We start from the raw sequence: 20495 nt of genomic DNA on the forward strand, positions 1-20495 counted from the left end.
GCCCTTTGGGTAAGGGGCGGTATAAATCAAATAACATTTCAATGCGGAAATGCATTCGGCTGCAAGTTAATAAGAGGAGCCAATTGATGGAGATGCATGGGAGACCCAGGCCCATAGCATGGTTACAGTGCAGCACCTAGTGTTACGTCTACACTTTGTGAGTTTTCCAGGTTGTGTGGTTGTGGTCCGCAATGCAATTCGAAAACAGATTGAAAGCCTTTGATAATACACGTCACATCTAGACTTTGTAAGCTTCAAAAGGTTTCCAGACTGACCTCTGACAGACTCGCTTCTGCCTTCATCTTGATTCAGCCTACAGATATCTGTCTGATGCAGGGGAGTTCAGAGCTTGAAAAATGTTTCTTTGGCAGCAGCTGCGATCACAGCACAAGAATCTTCACTGCGTGACTGAAGGTAAGATGTGTCAGTCATTTTGAGGCTGTGTCCTCCTCACTGTGCCAGAATTTTAAAGATACCCACAGGGTTGAATGGGTAGGGTCGAATGGGTAGGGTCAGGATGGCTTTTGTGAGAACTGACCTTGTGGCTTGAAGTTCTTTTGCCAGTAGGGAAACCATAACAAATTTTGCTCTTTCTTAGCAGAAGGACAGTTTTTCAGAGAGAGACAGAGTGTCAAGATCCTGTGAAAACCTTTTGTCATGTCAGTTTTTTCCTTGCTCTTGCAAGGGAACAGTAGGGTGGGCAGGGAGACAGTGGTGTGGGAAATTCCTGGCTTGCTTTCCTTCTCACTCTGCGGACAAAAATGCTTTCTCACCAGGCAACCCCTGCCTTATCCTTGTGCCCAGTGGTGGGATTCGGCAGGTTTGCACCACTTCGGCAGAACCGGTTGTTAAAATGGTGCTTGTAAACAACCAGTTGTTAAATTATTTGAATCTCACCACTGCTTGAGCCTTGAAGACTTTGCTTTGCTTATAATGCTGCTAGTTACAGCAAAGACTGTACTATCTGAGACTTCTAAGGAAACAACAACTGAATGGAAAACTCCTGGTGTTCTTTTACCGCTGTGCTATAGAGAGTGTCTTAACCTACTGCATCTGTGTATGGTTCTCCAGTTGCACAGTGGCAGATAGGAAGGCGCTCCAAAGGGTGATCACTACTGCACAGTGGATTATCGGCTGCCGTCTCCCCTCCTTTGAAGAATTCTATAATTCCCGAAGCCTAAAAAAAGCCCAAAATATTCTGAGAGACCCATCTCATCCAGCACACTCTCTTTTTGAACTGTTACCATCCGGCAGACGATACAGGTCTATCAAAACTAGGACAAAGAGGCTTAGAGACAGCTTCTACTCTAGAGCTGTGGCGATGCTAAACTCCACAGCTTCGTGTTGATGTGTTTGGGGCTGTGCAGGAATGGTTGGAGGAAGGGGAAAGTGAGGATGGGGTATGAGTCTGAAATCGTGTGCATCGAGGGATGCTACTGTAAATTTCGTTGTGCGTGCACAATGACAATAAAATGCTTATGCTTATGCTTACTTCGCCCTGCTGGGATCCCAAGGGAATGGGTTCGAGGGGAAGGTATATTAACCCAGAACTGCTGTATGAGTTCCAGCAAGGAGCTGCTGCTGGCTGTGTGCTGAGATCCTGTTCAATAAACCGATTTCTGCACCCAAGAGTCTGGTTATTGCAGGGAGGTTGACAGAAGCTGACATAGAGAGAGCCTGAAATGGCTGCTCTGATTCAACCACGCTTATTCATCATGCTGCCGTTTTAATTTTGTTTAAAAATGTAATACAATTTTTAAAAGAATTCAATGTTTTGATCTCTGTTATTCTGTAGAATAAATAATCCAACTAATAAATTCCTCCCCTTTTGTGGTAGACTGATTATGCAGGAGTACAAGGGAGTTGCCACACGCCTACCGCTCTTGCTCTTGGTTTTCAATGCGGACAATAAGAGCATCTCAGGCGCGCGCCTGATGCTGGAGCAGGGCAGAGAGGAGGCAAGCGCCCCCATCTGTAATCGACCTAAGTCTGGCAAACTACGGTAGCTGGACTGTTTTGGTGGCTTCCTAGTCTGACCAGTCTTCCCCCAAAGGCTATCTGTGACACCAGCCTTGGCTCACCTGTTCATTACAAAACTCACTTGTGGCTTTGCTGAACGCCTGAAGCAAAATCTTGTAGGAGATGAACGCCACAACTGACATCCAAAACGGCAGTAAAAAATCTGAGTTATAATACATTTCTTGTGGGTGGGTAGAGTTGCCAACTCTGGGTTAGGAAATTCCTGGAGATTTTGGGTTAAAGCCATGGTTTGGGGAGGGGGCGGGGACCTCAAGGCAATATAATGCCTTAACAAAGGAGCTGTTTTCTCCAGGCAGTAATGCTAGCCTTCAAAAGTGGGGCCTGGGGATCCCCTGAAATCATCCCCACACTATAGAGATCCGTCCCCCTGGAGAAAATTGATGCTTTGAGTGGGAGGACTCAATGGCACAGTACCCCGCTGAGGCCCCTCCCTTCCCTGGGCTCCACCCCCAAGTCTCCAGAAGTTCCCCATCCCAGAGTTGGCTATCCTGCTTACCCTACAGCTTCCATAACGAGGGATGTGAGTTTGCTGTCTGATGATTATGAATGGTTTTCTTGTAAATAACACATAGGGATAAAAGAATGCGAATGTTCCTTCAATGGGAGTCGGGATAGGCCCTCTTCTAGGTGGGATCCCCTGGAATTACAGCTCATCTCCAGACTAAAAAGACCCATCAGTTCCCCTGGAGAAAATGGATGCCTTGGAAGATTGACTCTATGGCAGAGGTGTCCAACTCTGGTGCTTCAGATGTTCATGGACTACAATTCCCATCAGCCCCTGCTGGCATGGCCAATTGGCGGATGGGAATTGTAGTCCATGAACATCTGAAGCACCAGAGTTGGACACCCCTGTCCTATGGCATAAGACCCCACTGAGGTTCCTGTGCTCCCCTGGCTCCATCCCCAAAACTCCAGGCGTTTCCCAACCCATGTATGGCAAACCTACCCCTCTATTCCCCACCAGAGGGCCATGGCAGACCTATTTCCAGGGGAATGGATGTGCAAATCTGTTGTAATTCTCGGTGATCTACAGCTACCACCTGGGGGTTGGCTACCGTAGACACAGTCAAAGGGCTTTTACATGGTCCTGGATGAGCCATAGGTTGGATCCTAGGACATTCCTTCCATTTAAGGAGCCTTTCTCCAACTTACAGGGTTCTTCCTTCCGCAGAAGAGCCGAATAAGTTGAATGAAAATGGTCAGACTTTGTTTAGTGGAGTGGTAGAATGCAGGCCCATATGTGGCAGTCACGCACAGCTGAAACAGCAGCTGGGGCTCAAAGGAGCATAGCTTCACCACATTGCTTTGGGGTGCTCACTCCCAGGTCAAATCATCAGGCATCCCCGCCCCAGAAACTGCTGGGATACTTCTGCATACAGATGGATGAGGAGTCCGTACCTCGGAGGGTGTTGGTCAGCAACCGGCTTGTGCGGAGTGGTAAGACATGCACATAGTCGATGCCAGTGCGCTCGGAGATGCTCACTTCCACGCTGAGATTGTTGACCACCTGCTGGGGGCGGATGCTGATGGCATGCTGGTACCTGCCCAGGTGCCGCTGCAACAATTCCTCATAAGTCAGCTCAAATAGTACCTTGCCTCCGGCCTCCACATTGGCAGATACCCTGAATTTCTCTATTTCTCGGTCCCTGGAAAATGTCACAACAGCAGGTTATTGGGTCCTTGATTTATTTCATTCAGATTCTTTTACTTTCTCACTGGGACTCAAGGTGGTTTGCCAGCATAACAGTTCTGTCTAGTCTGTCTGTAAGCCAGTTACAAAATGCAGTGACATTTGAGTGATAACAACCTAACAGGAAAGATTCCTAGTTACAAACAAAACTATTTAGTAAGTCAGCAAGCAGATTACAAAACAGGATAATGGTTGAGCCTATTAACAAAGACTCCAAGTAAAATAACATAAATCAGTGGGGCTGAAATTGAAGAACTGGAAGAAAAAAACCCAAATTTATCTCTAACAGAGGCCACTTTCCCAAAGTGATTCCTTGCACCAGGGCCCCTAACCAGTGGTGGAATTCAGCAGGTTCGCACCAGTTCGGCAGAACCAGTTGTTAAAATGGTACTTGTAAACAATCAGTCTTTACATTATTTGAATCCCACCACTGCCCCCAACCTTTTTTCCCTCCCTCCCTCCCTCCCTCCCTCGGGCACCTTTGGAATTCTGGCACAACATAGTGCCCACTATGTTGTGCCGGATCCTCTGAAGATGCCAGCCACAGATGCAGGCAAAACGTCAGGAGAGAATGCTGCTATAACACGGCCATACAGCCTGGAAACCAGACAGCACCCATAGTGGGCACAGCTACAATATGGCTGCGCAGGGACAGTGTACCCGAGGCCAGGGGACAGGCTTCCCAGCAGCAGCTAGTGGCCTCTGGAGGCAACAGGAGCTCGGGCTAGTGGGGTCAGACTCTGCAGTTATCTAAAATATGGGTGTCATTTCAGATGTTTGGACGGGTATAATCGCAGTGCTTGTCATGGATGCTATTTTCTGGAGATGATGCCCCTATTTGTGTTCATTATTCTTCCTCTATCCAATTGGATCTTCCTGGAGTCACACATATCGAAAGCTCCCTCTTGTAGAAACAATCCCTCATACATACACATGATGCCAAACCAGCCAGCCACTTGCTTTTCGTTTCTTTCCACTGCAGCTTCAATGTAAACAAAATCTACTTGAATAAATGTAAGTTTTACTTTTTGCAGTATGTGTCTTGAGAGACTTATTTACTGCACTCAATATCACACTTCTATGACTGGCAAACTCAGCTATATTAACCAAATGTCCCTATGCCGTGAACCCAACGTGACTGTCCATGGATATCTAAGTTCCTGCTGACACTTTCCTGATGCCTACCAAATGTTTTTTTTTTTAAGTAGGCAGGACCAGGTGGAACTTTTGGCCAGGTGGGCTTCTGGCAGGTATTTGGAGATTTGATTGGCTGTGCAGATTTTTGAAAATGTTACTTCAGCTACACCTACCATCACAGCACAAGACTGATATAACTGAAGGTAAGCTATGGCAGCCATTTTGGGACAGCTATTTTGTGGCTCAGTCTGCCACATACTGTCAGAAAAATTGCCTGCATGATCCAAAAGGTTGGGGAACCTTGCCCTATGGCCGTGGTGGCGAACCTTTGGCACTCCAGATGTTATGGACTACAATTCCCATCAGCCCCTTCCAGCATGGCCAATTGGCCATGCTAGCAGGGGCTGATGGGAATTGTAGTCCATAACATCTGGAGTGCCAAAGGTTCACCACCACTGCCCTATGGGGTCACCAAGCATCAGCTGTGACTTGGTGGTGCCTTCCCCTACCACTTATTTTTTCAGAGTAGGAGTGTGTAGTTTAAGCCTCTTTCACAGGATCTGAGTTGTAGGTAAATAGAGGGCTTCCCACAACAGGGTTGCTCTCTCTTGAGAAGGTCGAAAGTATCATGGAAAGTTCCAGAAAGAGTTCTTACTTGGTGCCGATGTGGGCGGCTGTCTTCCCCTGCTGGCGGGCTTCATTGTACATCTTCTTTGCCTGGTGTTTCTCCTTCACCTCAGCTACATAGGTCTTCTCATTAATGGTCCTGGACACAAGGAAAAGAAGAAGAAACAGGTTCAGTCACACCAAAGCCTTTAGGAATCTCTGCTATAGCTGTGAGTACAGATAAGGATCACAAACAAACTACAAGGAAAATTATCACCGGTTGTAAACACTGTATGATGACCAGTTAAAGCAGGAGTCCCCAATCTTTATGAGCCAGAAGAAGAAAAAGAAGAGGAGGAGGAGTTTGGATTTATACCACACCATTCTCTCCGGTAAAGAGATTCAAGGTGTTTACAAACTCCTTTCTCTTCCTCTCCCCACAACAGACACCTTATGAGCTGGGCGGGGTTGAGAGAGTTCTGAAGCACTGGAACTAGCCCAAGGTCACCCAGCAGGAATGTAGGAGTGCGGAAATGCATCTTGTTCACCAGATAAACCTCTGCCACTCAGGTGGAGGAGTGCGGAATCAAACCCAGTTCTTCAGATTAGAGTTCACCTGCTCTTAACCACTACACCACGCTGGCTCTCTTTAGGCTCCTTTCAAATTTCAACACAGTGTGGTAAACACAGACAGACAATGGATGCTGCAAGACCTAGATACAGCAACATAATGGCTGCTATAGCTTACCTTTAGTCACACAGTGAAGATCCTTGTGCTGTGGTGGCAATAGCGGCCAAAGCATTATTATTTTTTAATCTGCAGAGCTGATCACATCTCCAATAGTTAATCAGAAGTCTTGCTGGACAAAAGCCCACTTTCTAAAACCATTTGGTAGGCTCCAAGAAATGTGTCCGTAGGTGATGAGGTGGCCAAAAGCACCATATTGAAGAATGGCAACTCTTAATATTGCAGATAAGACAATTAATGGCTACTAGCCATGGGGACTAAAGGGAACCTCCAAAATACCAGTGCCTGGATGTAGCAACTGTTCTGTTGTTGGCTCTCCAGGGGAACTATTTGGCCACTGTGTGAGACAAGATGGTGGACTAGATGATCCAGCAGGGCTCTTCTTATCTTCTTAATATGATCTTACACTGAACTTTCCTTAGAACACTGAACAGGAGAAACAGTATTCAAAACATCCATACAGTAAAAGGAAGTCATTGCCCATTTATGCATGTACGGTCTCCCTCGCTTTGAGCATACATTCCCCTCAGGTTTGATTCTCGGCTACGCACATGGTTTCCTTCTTTGCCATTTGCCCCGCTGTCAAATCGGAGAATCCCCACAGTTGCCGAACGCACTTTAAGTGCAACATTTTCTCTCCTCTTGCAAGGAAAGTGAAGGAGATTACTGTGCATTTAGCTTTCCTCTGGTTTCCTTGCCCCTCCTCACCTTCCCCTGGCCAAACCACAATAGTTCCTCCCACTCTTTGGGCCACCATTTCAGGAAACCAGAATTGCTTCATTTTTAATTATTTTAATGGTGAGGGAGAAATGAACCCAGCGAAAAGACAAAGATGGCAACAGCAACCATCACAATAACAAAAGGTGGCAGGCAACCTCCCCAAATGGTGGTTGCGTGAAAACAAGGAGGCGGGTGGGCAGGCAAAATGGCGGATCAGCTTGGCTAGGGACTCTTCCCATGAGGGTAACCTGTGGCCGTTTCCGTACGGCCGCCATGCGCCCCCACGCCGCCAAGAGTTCTGCCGGCGTGGGGGCGCAAGCCTGTTCGCACGCAAGCGTGCGAGCAGGCCAAGCAGAGGCCCCCGCAGGAGAGGCGGCTCCGCACGGAGCCGCCTCTTCCCCCTTCTCCGCCCCACTCACGATGTCGCCGTCGTCGCCTGCTGGCCGTGGAAGCCCTGCCCACGCTGCCTTCCGACCCCTGGAGGTCGGAGGACAGTGTGGGCGGGGCTTCCACGGCCAGCAGGCGACGACGGAGACATTGTGAGTGGGGCGGAGAAGGGAGACAGCGTCTTCCCAGCGGCGCGGTTTGCACCGTGCCACCGGGAAGACGCTTCCCCCCCAACAACAACCCTTTAAAGGGTTGTTGTTTAGGGAGGCCTGACGCCGCCCTGGGGGGAAGGAAGCGCAGTCAGGTCGGCGCTGCTGCGTTGCAGCAGCGCCGCCTGTGCGAACGGCGGCCTGGGGGCGGCGTTTTTACCGCCCCCAGGCCATCGTTTTTGGGCAGTGCGGAAACGGCCTGTGTAAACGAAGAACTGTGAGGAAATCCCGCTGTGAAGCAAAGTTTGAGAATCGACCATGGGGGAAGTGGTGCATGCATAAACGGCCATTATTACAGCTGAAACCTAACTGGATAGCGACAAGGTTGCTTCTTTCAATCTGCTCTAAATCTCTTTGAGCTTTCTACGCTGTGAATGAGGGGAAATTTAGCTAGTGACAAGGATTGCCAGGGCACACGCAACTCCGTCATCCACCAGGGGCCGAAGCTAAACTGCTATGTTCTGTTCCACCCAGGAGACTGCCCAACCCACACCTAGAATGGGATAATTATGATGAATTACTAGATTCCCTCAAACTTATTTATTTACTTCATTTGTGCCTCACCTTCTTCCACAATGGAAGCCCAAAGCAACTTGCTTCATTATGCCCTGCTCCATTTTACCCCTCAGAACCACCTTGTGAGGCAGAACAAGATTCGAGTCCAAGAGCACCTTAAAAAACAAGGGGATAAGCTTTAAAGTGTCAAAACTGACTAGAATCTTGTCGTCCTACTTCACACCGACATGACAACCCACCAGAAACTATCTCCTTTTGAAGTAGGTTAGGCTGAGAAAGAGTGAAAGGCCCGGGGTCACTCAGCAAGCTTTTATGCCACAGTGGTGATTGGAACCTGGGTCTCCCAGATCCTAATGCCTTATGTTAGCCGCCACACAGTTGCCTAGAAATGCCAACTCACAGTAGAAGATGGAAATTACCCCATTCTTTTTACTTTCCCTGTGATAAGGCAGCAGGTTCCCAACAACTTTGCTAGAGGAGAAGAACTTTGGTAGGACATCAGACGACAGCTGAGTTTTTGAACTACAGTATGAGAATGTATTCCTTGGGAGCTCTCCCAGGTCCTGTACAGACTGTAAATCTGCCAGCAACCTCAGGGACCCTGACATTTGCTAAACACCTTGGGGGTTTAAGACCTGACTGCAATATAATAGTAGAATAGAACAAAAAAGAAGATTATTGTCTAAAATGCAGTAATTGCGTTGGGATGGAAAGATAAGAAAATATGGACAATACAAAAATGGTTAGAATATGTATGGGAACAAGTACAGTTAGAAATTTTTGAAAGAATGTCTCGAAACCAATTATGGCAAGAAAGACCAATCGAAATGATGAAGATGTGGACTGAATTTACAGATTGGATGAGAGAAAGTGGAGTCATAGAAGAAAGATGGGACAAGAGGCTGCCAAGGATGAACTTGCCGCTGCTTACTTAAGAAGTGAAGACAGAAGATCCCTAGGGAGGGAGGGGGGAAAGGGAGAAAAGGGAGAATGAGGATAAAATGTAAAATATGAAAAATGTTTGTATGAATATGGTCCAAATATACCAATAAAAATTAAAAAAACAGACCTGGCTGCAGTAGGACAGGATGTATTCCAGCTGTCTGTACTAAACCCCAGTTGCTTTAGGGCTCTGTCATGGGGGGGGGGGGATGTCTTTCACATGGTGAGATGCTTATGCAGTTTCCCCATAGCTGTTGAGGTTGCTGACATATGGCATTTTTCCTGGCCCAGTTTCCCAGATTATTTCTGCCACCCCCCCCCCCCCCCCCGGTCACTGGGGTTTATTAAAAATATGCAGTTGAACATTGCTAAAACAATCTATCAAGTGGATCCCTAGCATTCAGGGATTTTTAAAAAAACAAAGTAAGTCTTTAGCTGCTTTCACTGTGGAGATAGAAGGGGAAAGGCATATGTGCATGCAGGGATAGAGGATTACTCAATTTTTAAGGAAAGCTGGGAATTTAGAGAAGCTGATACACAGGGTTGTTATAACAATATTCAATTGCCCATTTTTAAAAAAAGCCCTCTTATGGGAGGGGGTGGGGGTGACGGCTGCCATAGCAACAAGAACAGGGAAAATGGCTGCTACGAGAATGGGGCTAGGGAAATTTGAATTTTTCACAGACAGAACAGTAATCAAAGATCTACTGCAATTCTTTCCCAAACTTCACAGCAAAGCTGGATTGAGAAAGTTAAGGAGAAAGCCAGGAGAAAGCCCAGGAGGTACACAAATACACCATGATGCTGTCAGAAGGTGAGGGGAAAATTTGCTTCCTGACAGCATTGAACACAGGGCAAATAACCCATGTGGAAAAGGTCAGATTCATCCGACCTATATTCAAATCATGCCATGAGCTGGGCTCTCTGAATGGCCCTCAAGACTGTATCTGAATTCTGTGATTGTTATTCAAGCTTTGAAAGTAATTTGTCCATTTAGATTTACAAAGGATCAGAATCCAAACACCCTTCCTTTTAAAAAAATAGTGCTTGGCATATGGGCTGGAGGTGAGTGAGGTGAGAAAAAAATCATCCCCCCCCCCTTTAAAAAGAGGGCTTTTTTAAAAAAAAATGGGCAATTGAATATTGTTATAACAACCCTGTGTATCAGCTTCTCTAAATTCTCAGCTTTCCTTAAAAATTGAGTAATCCTCTATATGCCTTTCCCATTCTATCTCCAAATTTTCTTTCCTTACCTTTCCCTGTCCCCTCTCTCTCTCTTAATCGAGGGACGTAATAGCACCATTCTATTCTGCACTGGTCAGACTTTACCTAGAATATAGTGTCCAGTTCTGGGCAGCATAATTCAAGGAGGACATTGACAAGCTGGAATGGGTCCAGAGAAGGGTGACCAAAATGGTAAAAGGTTAGGATTCCATGCCTTATGAGGAGAGACTTAGGGAGCTGGGTATGTTTAGTCTGGAGAAGAGAAGGTTAAGGGGTGGCATGATAGCCATGTTTAAATATTTGAAGGGGTGTCATGTTGAAGAGAGACCAAGCTCGTTTTCTGCTGCTCCAGAGACTAGGACAAGGAGTAATGGGCTCAAGGTGCACAAAAAGAGATTCCTCGTAAACATTAGGAAGAACTTTCTGACTGTCAGGGCTGTTGGACAGTGGAATGCACTGCCTTGGAGTGTGGTGGAGTCTCCTTCTTTGGAGGTTTTTAAATAGAGGCTAGATGGCCATCTGTCGGGAGTGCTTTGATCGTGTATTCCTGCATGGCACAGGGTTAGACTGGATGGCCCTTGTGGTTTCTTCCCTCTTATGATTCTATGATTGAGCTCATGTTACACTTACCTCTTTGGGTAGTGGTTAGAATGCCAGATTAGAATGTGGGAGGCTTGAGTTCAAATTCTCCCTCTGCCATGGAAGCTTATGGGTAACCTTGGGGGAGGCCATCAGAACCATTGCTGGATCAATCATAAGCCTGGTGGAACAACTCCATCTCATAGGCCAGTGGTGGCGAACCTATGGCACGGGTGCCAGAAGTGGCACTCAGACCCCTCTCTGTGGGCACGTGCAAACAGAGTTGCCCCCACACACATCTAGGCTGGCCTGGGTCGCTGGGCTCAATTATTAGCATTAAGACCTAGTTTTGGGGAAGCAGTGCAGGTAACCCTGTTAAACGCTGTTAAACCCCACTGATTTTCATGCAAAGAACTAAAGTGCGATCCTTTACCTGGGAGTAAGCTCGGTTGCTGGCAATGGGGCTTGCTTCTAAGTAAACCCTCCTAGGGCTGTGATTCACCCATTGGAAGAGTTGTACGGTTGCTTCAAAGCAAAGCAAAGCAAAGCCACCAACTACCACCAAGCTTACTCCCGAGTAATGCACGCCTCGGAGCCAAACTAAAACCTCAGTAATCGGGTTAAATTGCTGTGTTGGCACTTTGCAATAAATAAGTGGGTTTGGGGTTGCAATTTGGGCACTCGGTCTCGAAAAGGTTCGCCATCACTGTCATGGGCACTGCAGAAGTGCACTAGATTTCGCAAGACCCCAGTCTTGTCAGACAGAGCATTCCACCAAGCCGGGGGGCTGGTTGAAACCAGCTAGATTTCCCTCGCTCCAGGAACCACAAGTAGATTATTACTCAATGAATGGTGCATCCTCCAGGAGAGACAGTCTTGTACGCATGTTGGTCTCAGAGACGATTTAGCGCTTTGTACATCTGTACTAAAACCTTGTACTCGATCCGGTTCTCCACTTGGGGCCAGTGCAGCCGGCAGAGCACAGGTAGGATTGCCAGCTTCCTGGAGATTTGGGTGTGAAGCCTTGGAGAGGAAAGGCATCTCAGCAGGGTCCAAAGCCATACAGCCCACCCCCCAAAGCAGCCGTCTTCTCCAAGGGAGCTGATCTCTGTCACCTGGGATCACTTGAAGAGGTCTTCAAGCCCCACCTCCAAAAGTTGGCAACCCTAATTTCAGGGCTGTCGCCCAGAGTACCAGATAATCCTCAATCGTAGTCTGCTCCCACCTCTTCCCTCTCTGCCTTCTGACTTTCAACCTCTCCACTCTGGCAGCGAAGTCTGTGAGGTAACCAAGTCACCAAAATCATTGAGGTGCAGGCCTTTAAAGGGCGATGGAATAGCCTTCCCCCCCACCAGTCAAAACCTCAAAAAGGGTTAGTGACACCCCCTCAGAGACTCCTCCATCCTCTCAGGGATTGGCTCCACACACCAGAGCAACGAAGGAAAATAAACTTCCCCCAGAAGCATTAACAAGCCCCACTTGTATTCCCGGCCCTCTGAGCAGGTGAGCCCAGAGGAGGCAAAGCCAACGTCCAACAGGCTCGGAGGCCAAGTTTTCTTTGGCTGTAGAGACAATCCCCAGCCTTATCCCCAAGGATCTTGCCCACTCAGGAAAAACCCCTCCTCTCTGCTCCTTGAGATGGCAGGGGAAGGTGGGGGCCGGATCAGCGCAAAGGCTGCGTCCTGTGCTGGATCAGAAATGGCAATATGAGGAGAGGAGGCTACGAAAAGCGCTGCCAACGAGGGCAGGGGGGCTGGCAAAAAGCACGCCAATCTCCTCCAGGCACTATTTGGGCTTCCCTGTTTTTCCCTAACTCTGCAAACAGCTCGCCGTGCTATCTTAGGCCAACTTCTGCAGTCCTGACAGATGGGGCCAAGAGAGCTGCCAGTTTTGGGATTGGCCACCACATCCACTGCTTTGAAAGGCAGCTTGATCTACAAGCCTCAGGGCTTAGGAGAACAAACAGAAGAAGAAGAAGAAGAAGAAGAAGAAGAAGAAGAAGAAGAAGAAGAAGAAGAAGAAGAAGAAGAAGAAGAAGAAGAAGAAGAAGAAGAAGAAGAAGAAGAAGAAGAAGAAGAAGAAGACGAAGACGAAGACGACGACGACGACGACGACGACGACGACGACGACGACGACGACGACGACGACGACGACGACGACGACGACGAAGGTACAGAAGAAGAAGGTGAAGGTGAAGGTGAAGGTGAAGGTGAAGGTGAAGGTGAAGGTGAAGGTGAAGGTGAAGAAGAAGTAGTAGTAGTAGTAGTAGTAGTAGTAGTAGTAGTAGTAGTCCTGCAAAAACTTAAAGACTGACTGATGATCTGTGGATCTGGGTTTTTGAGGACCAGTCCTTTCTTTGTTGATGTATGAAGTGTATCCTAACAAATGAGGTGTATCCACATTTGTCAGAGAGAGAAAGAGACATGCCCTCCTCTGAATAGCATGATCTCATCAGATCTCAGAAGTTGAATAGGGGGAGCCCTGGTCAGTATTTGGATGGGAGGCCACCAAGGAAAACCAAGTTCACTACACAGAGACAGGCAATGGCAAACCACCTCGTCTCGAAAACTCTGTGAGGTCGCCAGAAGTCAGCTGTGATGTGGTAGGATATCAACAAACAGGGCGTAACCCTGGTTTTCCCTGTCCGGAATGGCCCAGGCAAGCCAGAGCTTGTCAGATCTCAGAAGCTAAGCAGTGTTAGCTCTGGTTAGTACTTGGATGGGAAACAACCAAGGAAATCTATGATTGCTATGATTACAAGCAATAGTGCGCTATCTCTGTTTGTCTCTGCCCTGAACTGGGTATCTCAGGCTAGTGTCTCAGAAGTTAAACTCTGGCCAGTACAGTGGAACCTCAGTTATCGTTGCCCTCGGTTTTCGTCAGTTTAGGTTTTGTCGGGTTTTTTCAATGAAAAGTTGCCTCAGTTTTTGTTGGGTTTCACGCTAATTTCGCAATGAAAACCAGTGACCCCCTACTGCTCCATTGCTTGCCGATGGGAGCCTTGATTTTCGTCATTTTCGGTTTTTTTGCTGAGGTTTCCCAGACGAATTGCCAACGAAAACCGAGGTTCCACTGTATTTCGTTGGACAACCATCAAGGAAGCCCAGGGTCGCTATGCGGAGGCAGCCAACCACAAACCACATCTTGGTCGCTATAAGTCAGCTGTGACTTGATAGCAAACACACACACACACACAAATACATAAACTATAAAAATGGGATCAAAAGATAATGAAACAGAAATGGGACAATGTGTGATATTTGTGTGCAAAGTTCAGCTGTATTCGAGAGACACACGGTGACCATCCACAATTGAAGAGATTGGTGATAATAAAACTTTAATTTACCTAGATTTCAGCTGGGCGTACCCTCAGCCAACAGCTCGCAGGGAGTGTTTCCTTCCTTTTTCCAAGACTATTTCAAGGATAGATTTGGGGCTGCATTGCACAGGCAGCCACCCACCATTACATTAATTCATTTAGAAAACACATCTCTTGATCACACATTGTGATGATCAAGGAAACAATTACTATAACTGAGGCCTAACTGGATAGACTCAAATTTCCTGACTAATTCTAAGGTAGCATTTTAATTGAACAATAAGGTAATAAGGAGAACCTACTTCATTCATTTCACAAAGGTTCTTGGTCACGAACATTTATGCCATCTGCTCATTTTCAGGGTGCCAACCTTACACACACACCCTTTGAGTCATTAGCAGATGAAAAGGGAGCAGAAGTGGCATAGTGGCTAAGAGCAGGTGCACTCTGATCTGGAAGAACCGGGTTTGATTCCCAGCTCTGCTGCTTGAGCTGTGGAGGTTTATCTGGGGAATTCAGATTAGCCTGTGCACTCCCTCACACGCCAGCTGGGTGACCTTGGGCTAGTCACAGTTCTTTGGAGTTCTCTCAGCCCCACCCACCTCACAGGGTGCTTGTTGTGAGGGGGGAAGGGCAAGGAGATTGTAAGCCCCTTTGAGTCTCGTACAGGAGAAAAAGGGGGGATATAAATCCAACTCTTCTTCTCTTCTTCTTCTTATCAATATGCTGATGTTAAAGGACACAGGAACAGGCTAGGCTGTTCTTTAAAGGCTGACAACTTTAATGTGTGCACGGTGGTGGTGGTGAGGGAGTGATCAGTGGTGGGATCCAAAAATTTTAGGTTCCCATGGTGGTGGGATTCAAACTGTGCGGTAACGCCAATGGGACTCGGCGGGGCATGGCGGGGGCATGGCCAGGCATTCCGGGGGCGGGGCATTGCTGGGCGGGGTTGTGGCAAGGACGCAGCCGCTGCGCCGGTCCTTGGGCGGGAAACGAATGCACGCAGGCGCAGACTGCCACGCACGCCGGTACACCTCCTGCTAGACTGCTTCAAGTTCTGCGTGCTACTGCTGAGAGGAGGGGCATAACTAAGGCAAAAATCACATGGCAAAATCACCAATTAGCAACCCCCTCTTGGCACACACAAACAATTAGTAACCTACTCTCGGGAACCTGTGAGAACCTGCTGGATCCCACCTCTGGGGGTGATGTTGATCAGGTTTCACAACCCTATCATTGATTGACTCAACAGCTGTCATTTTTAAGTTCTTCCTCTTCTTCATTGGTTTTATATTCATGCACTGGCATAGCTGCCCTCTAAGAACCATCAGAATTGTGATTTTGTGTAATGCAAGTTGTAAGAGATCCATAGCTCCATCGCACAGAATTCCCCAGACAATAGGCGATTAGTTTAAGTCTGGGATATGGGTACAGAGAGAGGCAAAGAAGCAGACTTTTTCTACCTATTGATTGTAATCAGTGGAGAGCGTAGGAACATACCGTATATACTCGCGTATAAGTCGACCCGCATATAAGTCGAGGCACCTAATTTTACCACAAAAAACTGGGAATACTTATTGACTCGCGTATAAGTCGAGGGTGGGAAATGCAGCAGCTGCTGGTAAATTTCAAAAATAAAAATAGATGCCAATAAAATTACATCAATTGAGGCATCAGTAGGTTAAATGTTTTTGAATATTTATTTCAAAGAAAAACAGTAAACTGGCTCTGTAAGTGGAAAAGAGGGTCAACAAGAACAATATGGTATCAACAATAACTTTAAAAGTACAAAAACCTTAGCTCAACCAGCAACCAAGCTAAAACACAAGAGTTAAAATCCTTCAAAACTGGATTCCTCATCATCATCTGTATGTCCAAATGTACCCCAACTTAGATTTTAAGAGGGATATTATCAGAAATGGAAAATCTACTATTAGCTTCCATTGTAAACAATGGGGGATGGGGCATCCCCTTTGGGGATCAATAACTTTGGATCCCCTGACCCAAACTTCACCAAACCTGGCTGGTATCATAAAGAGACTCTCCTGATGAGACCAGCCAGGTTTGGTGAAGTTTGGTTCAGAGGGTCCAACGTTATGGACCCTCAAAAGGTAGCCCCATCTACTAATAGCTCCCATTGGAAACAATGGAGAATGGGGGCACCTCCTTTGGGGGTCCATAACTTTGGACCCCCTGAACCAAACTTTACCAAACTTGGCTGGTATCACCAGGAGAGCCTTCTGAGGGTACCCTGAACTTTTGGTGCCCCTAGCATAAAAACTGCGCCCCCTGCTGGCCGGCAAAGTAAAAACACACAATTTTTTTTAATGACCCGCATATAAGTCGAGGGGAGCTTTTTACAGCATTTAAAATGTGCTGAAAAATTCGACTTATACATGAGTATATACGGTAAATATCCAGTCGGACCAACACTGTCTATGGGAATACAGGGCGTTATCATAATCTCTCGGTTAGGGAAGAGGCTGCTCCCTCTCTTTTGGTAGCCCAGACTCACATGCTAAAGTTGGAGATAAAGGCTGAACTTGGCAGGTCCAGATCAAAGATGGCTTCCTTGGCCTCGGGGTGAGGGTTGCTCATGAACGTCAACACTCGGGTGGAAGCATAACGAGACACAATCATTGAGCGCACCAAGAAGCTTGAAATCGTGAGCTAAAGAGGGAAACCACAAAAGATGGTCAAAGCAGGTATGAGCATTCATCCTCCCCCAGATAAGCATTATGAGATTCATTTCCAAAGTCTTGCCAGAAAAAAAAAAGATTGTGAAAACATGAAATATTGATGGAATGGGACAAAAATGCCTTTGTGGTAACCTGTGAAGCCATCCAGAGGTGTCAAACTCAGGCCCTCCAGATGTTTGTGGACTACGATTCCCAGCAGCCCCTGCTAGCATGGCCAATTGGCCCTGCTGGCAGGGGCTGATGGGAATTGTAGTCCATGAACACCTGGAGGACCTGAATTTGACACCTAGAGACCATAAGCAGAGGCACAGTGAGGGGGGCGTGGTCAGGTTGAGCTTGGGGGTGAACAGTATAAAACTAGAGCCGGTCAACCCCTGGTGATCAGTATGACCCTGGCCTCAGCAAGGCTTGGGTCGAGCTTTAAACTTGGGTTTAAAACCAGACCCAGGTGAGCTGAAGCCAGCATCAAAGGGGCCCGCACTGTTCCTTAACTCCATGTAGATACTGGGGGTGGGCTGAGCCCTGCTTGCTGGCATTCAACTGGACCCCTGCCTGGAACTCCAGGGGGAGTTTGGGGGCAGGGGGCAGCTGGGGGGTGAGGGCTGCACCCAGGGTAAGCTCCGGGATTGTTTTATAAAGCTATGCCTTTGGCCATAAGAGTGATAAAATCAGATTGATTCATCTATATATATAAAAAGCTAACAGTGTTTTTGTTGATGATAGTATAACTCAGTAACTGCTGGGCCAATTCCTCTGAAAATTCCCAGCCACTATAGTCAGCCAGGCGAGAGTGTTTTTAGATGTTCACATACCTGAAATTTCACACCTGGCCCAGGTAAAACGCCTTTTTCCTGGCGCTCCATGGTGAAGGACATGCAGCTGCCTGTGTGTAACTGTCACCCTTAGAATGTTCATGCTGCTTAGAATGTTCACTCAGATGGCCAGATATGAGCAGTGAAAACAGTACATAGGCAGTAACTCGAGTGGAAGTGAAACATATACACATGAGGGAGAGGGAGGGTTGGCATGCAAGGGAAGAGAGGGAGGGAGAGGAAAGGGACGGAGGGGGAGGCATGCAAGGGAAGAGAAGTGAGAGAGGGGAGAGAGTGAGGGGTGGCATGCAAGGGAGGGGAGGCACACACATCAATGACATTGCACAGTATCAGGCTGCGTGTTTGCATGAGCACGTACTGCTGGCCTCTGCAATTGATTTGCTGCTACTGTTCCTTTCCCATTTCACCACAATAAGCCACAGCAACGCGTGGCCGGGCCCCGCTAGTAAAGTTATAAATATCTACATCAAATGGAAGAGGGCAACTTAAGAACAACTGATTTGATAGAGAATGCTCAAATATGGAAAAAAAATCGACTCAGATGTGGGCAGTGGTGGGATTCAAATAATTTAACAACCGGTTCCGGTGGTGGGATTCAAATAATTTAACAACTGGTTAACAAAGCTTAACAAAGCCTTCGACAATATAACAACTGGTTGTTTACAAGCACCATTTTAACAACCGGTTCTGCCAAAGTGGTGCGACCCGGCTGAATCACACCACTATGTTTGGGCCTATAAGGGCCTATAAGCCCTATAAGCCCTTCGGGGGTTGGGCGGTCTATAAGACCAATAAATAAATAAATAAATAAAGCAAAAAGAAACAAATCTTTTTTTGGACTTTGCAATAAATATAAATGCCTAAGAGGGGTGCGGGGGGGGGGGGAATGTATGTGGCTCTACTACAACAACCACATTCTTTATGGCTTTTCAACTTACTCCAGCAAGTAATAATCCTGGTGGGCCGCTACCCTGAAGGGTTTCAACTAACTCCTGAGTCATGTGTAGCAGTGTATCAGGACCTGCTTGGCTTGGTTCTGGGCTGTGATGGCAACAGTGACATCAAGTACAGATTTGTCCAGTGGTGATGACCTCAGGTACCGCCTCATCCAATTTCTAACTCTACACAGTGATGACATCAGATACTGTCCAGTGGGCAGGCTGATATGAAGATGACGTCAGATTCAGGCTTGTCTAATGTTAATAACATCAGTACATGCTCGTCCAATCGGCAAGACGACACCTGTTGTCATCGTTACCACTACACAGTCACTGGCCTAGCGGACTCTGTGGGTTGGTCACATATTCCAAGGCTGTTTTAACATTCCAGTCAAGGTAACCAAAGGCCCCTTCTGCACATGCAGAATAATGCAGTTTCAATCCACTTTCAATGCACTTTGAAGTTGGATTTTACTGTGTGGAATAGCAAAATCCACATTCAAACAATTGTGAAAGTGGGTTAAAAGTGCATGATTCTGCATGTGCGGGAGGGCCCAAAGAGATTGAAACAGGAAGAAAAACTTCGTATGTCAAAATATCAAGGTCAATTCCACAAAAACAAAAATCACAGAATCTTTAATCAAGTTGTAAATGTTTAGAGCTGGCTGAGTGCGAGTGGCCCCAGCAGAGGCAGGCGCAGGAGAGGCGGCGTTTTTGCTGTCCCCAGGCCGCCGTTTTTGGCCCGTGCGGAAAGGGCCTCTGTTTTGGGAAATTCCTGGGGATTTGGGGTCAGTGCTGCAGGGTTGGGGGGGAGGGAGCTCAACTATCAGGGTGAACCACAGGGTCCATCTTCTAAAGCTGATATTTTCTCCAGGAGAACTTGCATCTGCAAGCTAGAGGTCAGCTGTAATTCCAGGGGAAATCCAGGCCCCACCTGGAGGTTGGAAACAGCAAGGCAGCTACACCAGTGCAGAACAATCAATAGTAAATCCATTGGTAATTTAATGTATCACCTACCTCTGTCTTTGGGGCTTTTGCTTGCCGCTTAAATCTCTGCGGAAGAAATCAAATACAGTTATTTTCTTCAGAATAAAAAAGGCTGAAGCAAGGTTAACAGCAAGAAACTGTAGACGCACCAGCAAGCAAGACAGTGGAAATATCTCACAAGTGCTGTTTTCTCTGAAGAGTCTCTTCACACATGATCACATTTGAAACTGCCTAGTATTGAATCAGACCTTGGGTCTGTCAAGATGAATATTGTCCACTCAGACTGTCAGTGGCTTTCCACAATCTGAGGTACAGGTCTTTTTTTAAAATTTGATTTGACTTTTAATTTATATCCCGCCCTCCCCCGAAGGGCTCAGGGTGGTGTTCTGCATTAAACTACTACCTAATCTTTTTTCACTTTTTAAACTTTTTTTAACATTAACTACTGCCTAATCTTTTTTAAAATCTGAAGATGCCAGGGATCGAACCAGGCACCTTATACATGCCAAGCAAATGCTCTGACACTGAGCCACAGCCCCTCTAGAAAGGCATTACCACCTAGGAGCAGAAAACATCTTCTTTTGAAGGCATAAGCTATGGTTGTGTAGCCTCTATCTGTGGGTTCTGTGGGGCAGAATTTGGAATGAGTTTGCAACAACAAATTTTTTAAAAAACAAAATGGTTTACTTTCTTAACATATAACATCAACATTTAACATCACACTTCAAGGTCCTGTTCAGGTTGCATTTTCAAGTCCTTATATTTACAGTCTACTGATACTGCCAAGTCCAATTCTTCTTTGCAAGTGGGTTGGCTCCTGAAGACTCCAAGGGCTTGATGAACAGGATTCAACATGATGAAGGTTTCCAGGAGAACTCTCACCCATTACAGCCACAAAAAGAACCCTTAACAAGGTGTTAA

At 46.8% G+C, this 20495-nt stretch overlaps 1 protein-coding gene and 1 long non-coding RNA gene across 2 annotated transcripts in view; both read right to left on the reverse strand.

Annotated features, from left to right (window-relative positions):
• The window catches only part of LOC125429710, a 398924-nt gene that overhangs the window by 300690 nt on the left and 77739 nt on the right, over positions 1–20495 (reverse strand). The window lies entirely within an intron of this gene.
• The window catches only part of ITIH6 (inter-alpha-trypsin inhibitor heavy chain family member 6), a 53405-nt gene that overhangs the window by 23296 nt on the left and 9614 nt on the right, over positions 1–20495 (reverse strand). The window contains exons 2-5 of the mRNA XM_048491057.1: positions 19605–19640; positions 16633–16787; positions 5523–5633; positions 3439–3686 (exon numbers count right to left, since the gene is read on the reverse strand). Of these exons, the coding sequence (XP_048347014.1) occupies positions 3439–3686; positions 5523–5633; positions 16633–16757 (484 nt within the window). The 5' untranslated portion in view covers positions 16758–16787; positions 19605–19640. The remainder of the gene's footprint in view (positions 1–3438; positions 3687–5522; positions 5634–16632; positions 16788–19604; positions 19641–20495) is intronic.

This window comes from Sphaerodactylus townsendi, linkage group LG03 (genome assembly GCF_021028975.2).
Source record: "Sphaerodactylus townsendi isolate TG3544 linkage group LG03, MPM_Stown_v2.3, whole genome shotgun sequence".
Lineage (NCBI taxonomy): Eukaryota > Metazoa > Chordata > Lepidosauria > Squamata > Sphaerodactylidae > Sphaerodactylus > Sphaerodactylus townsendi.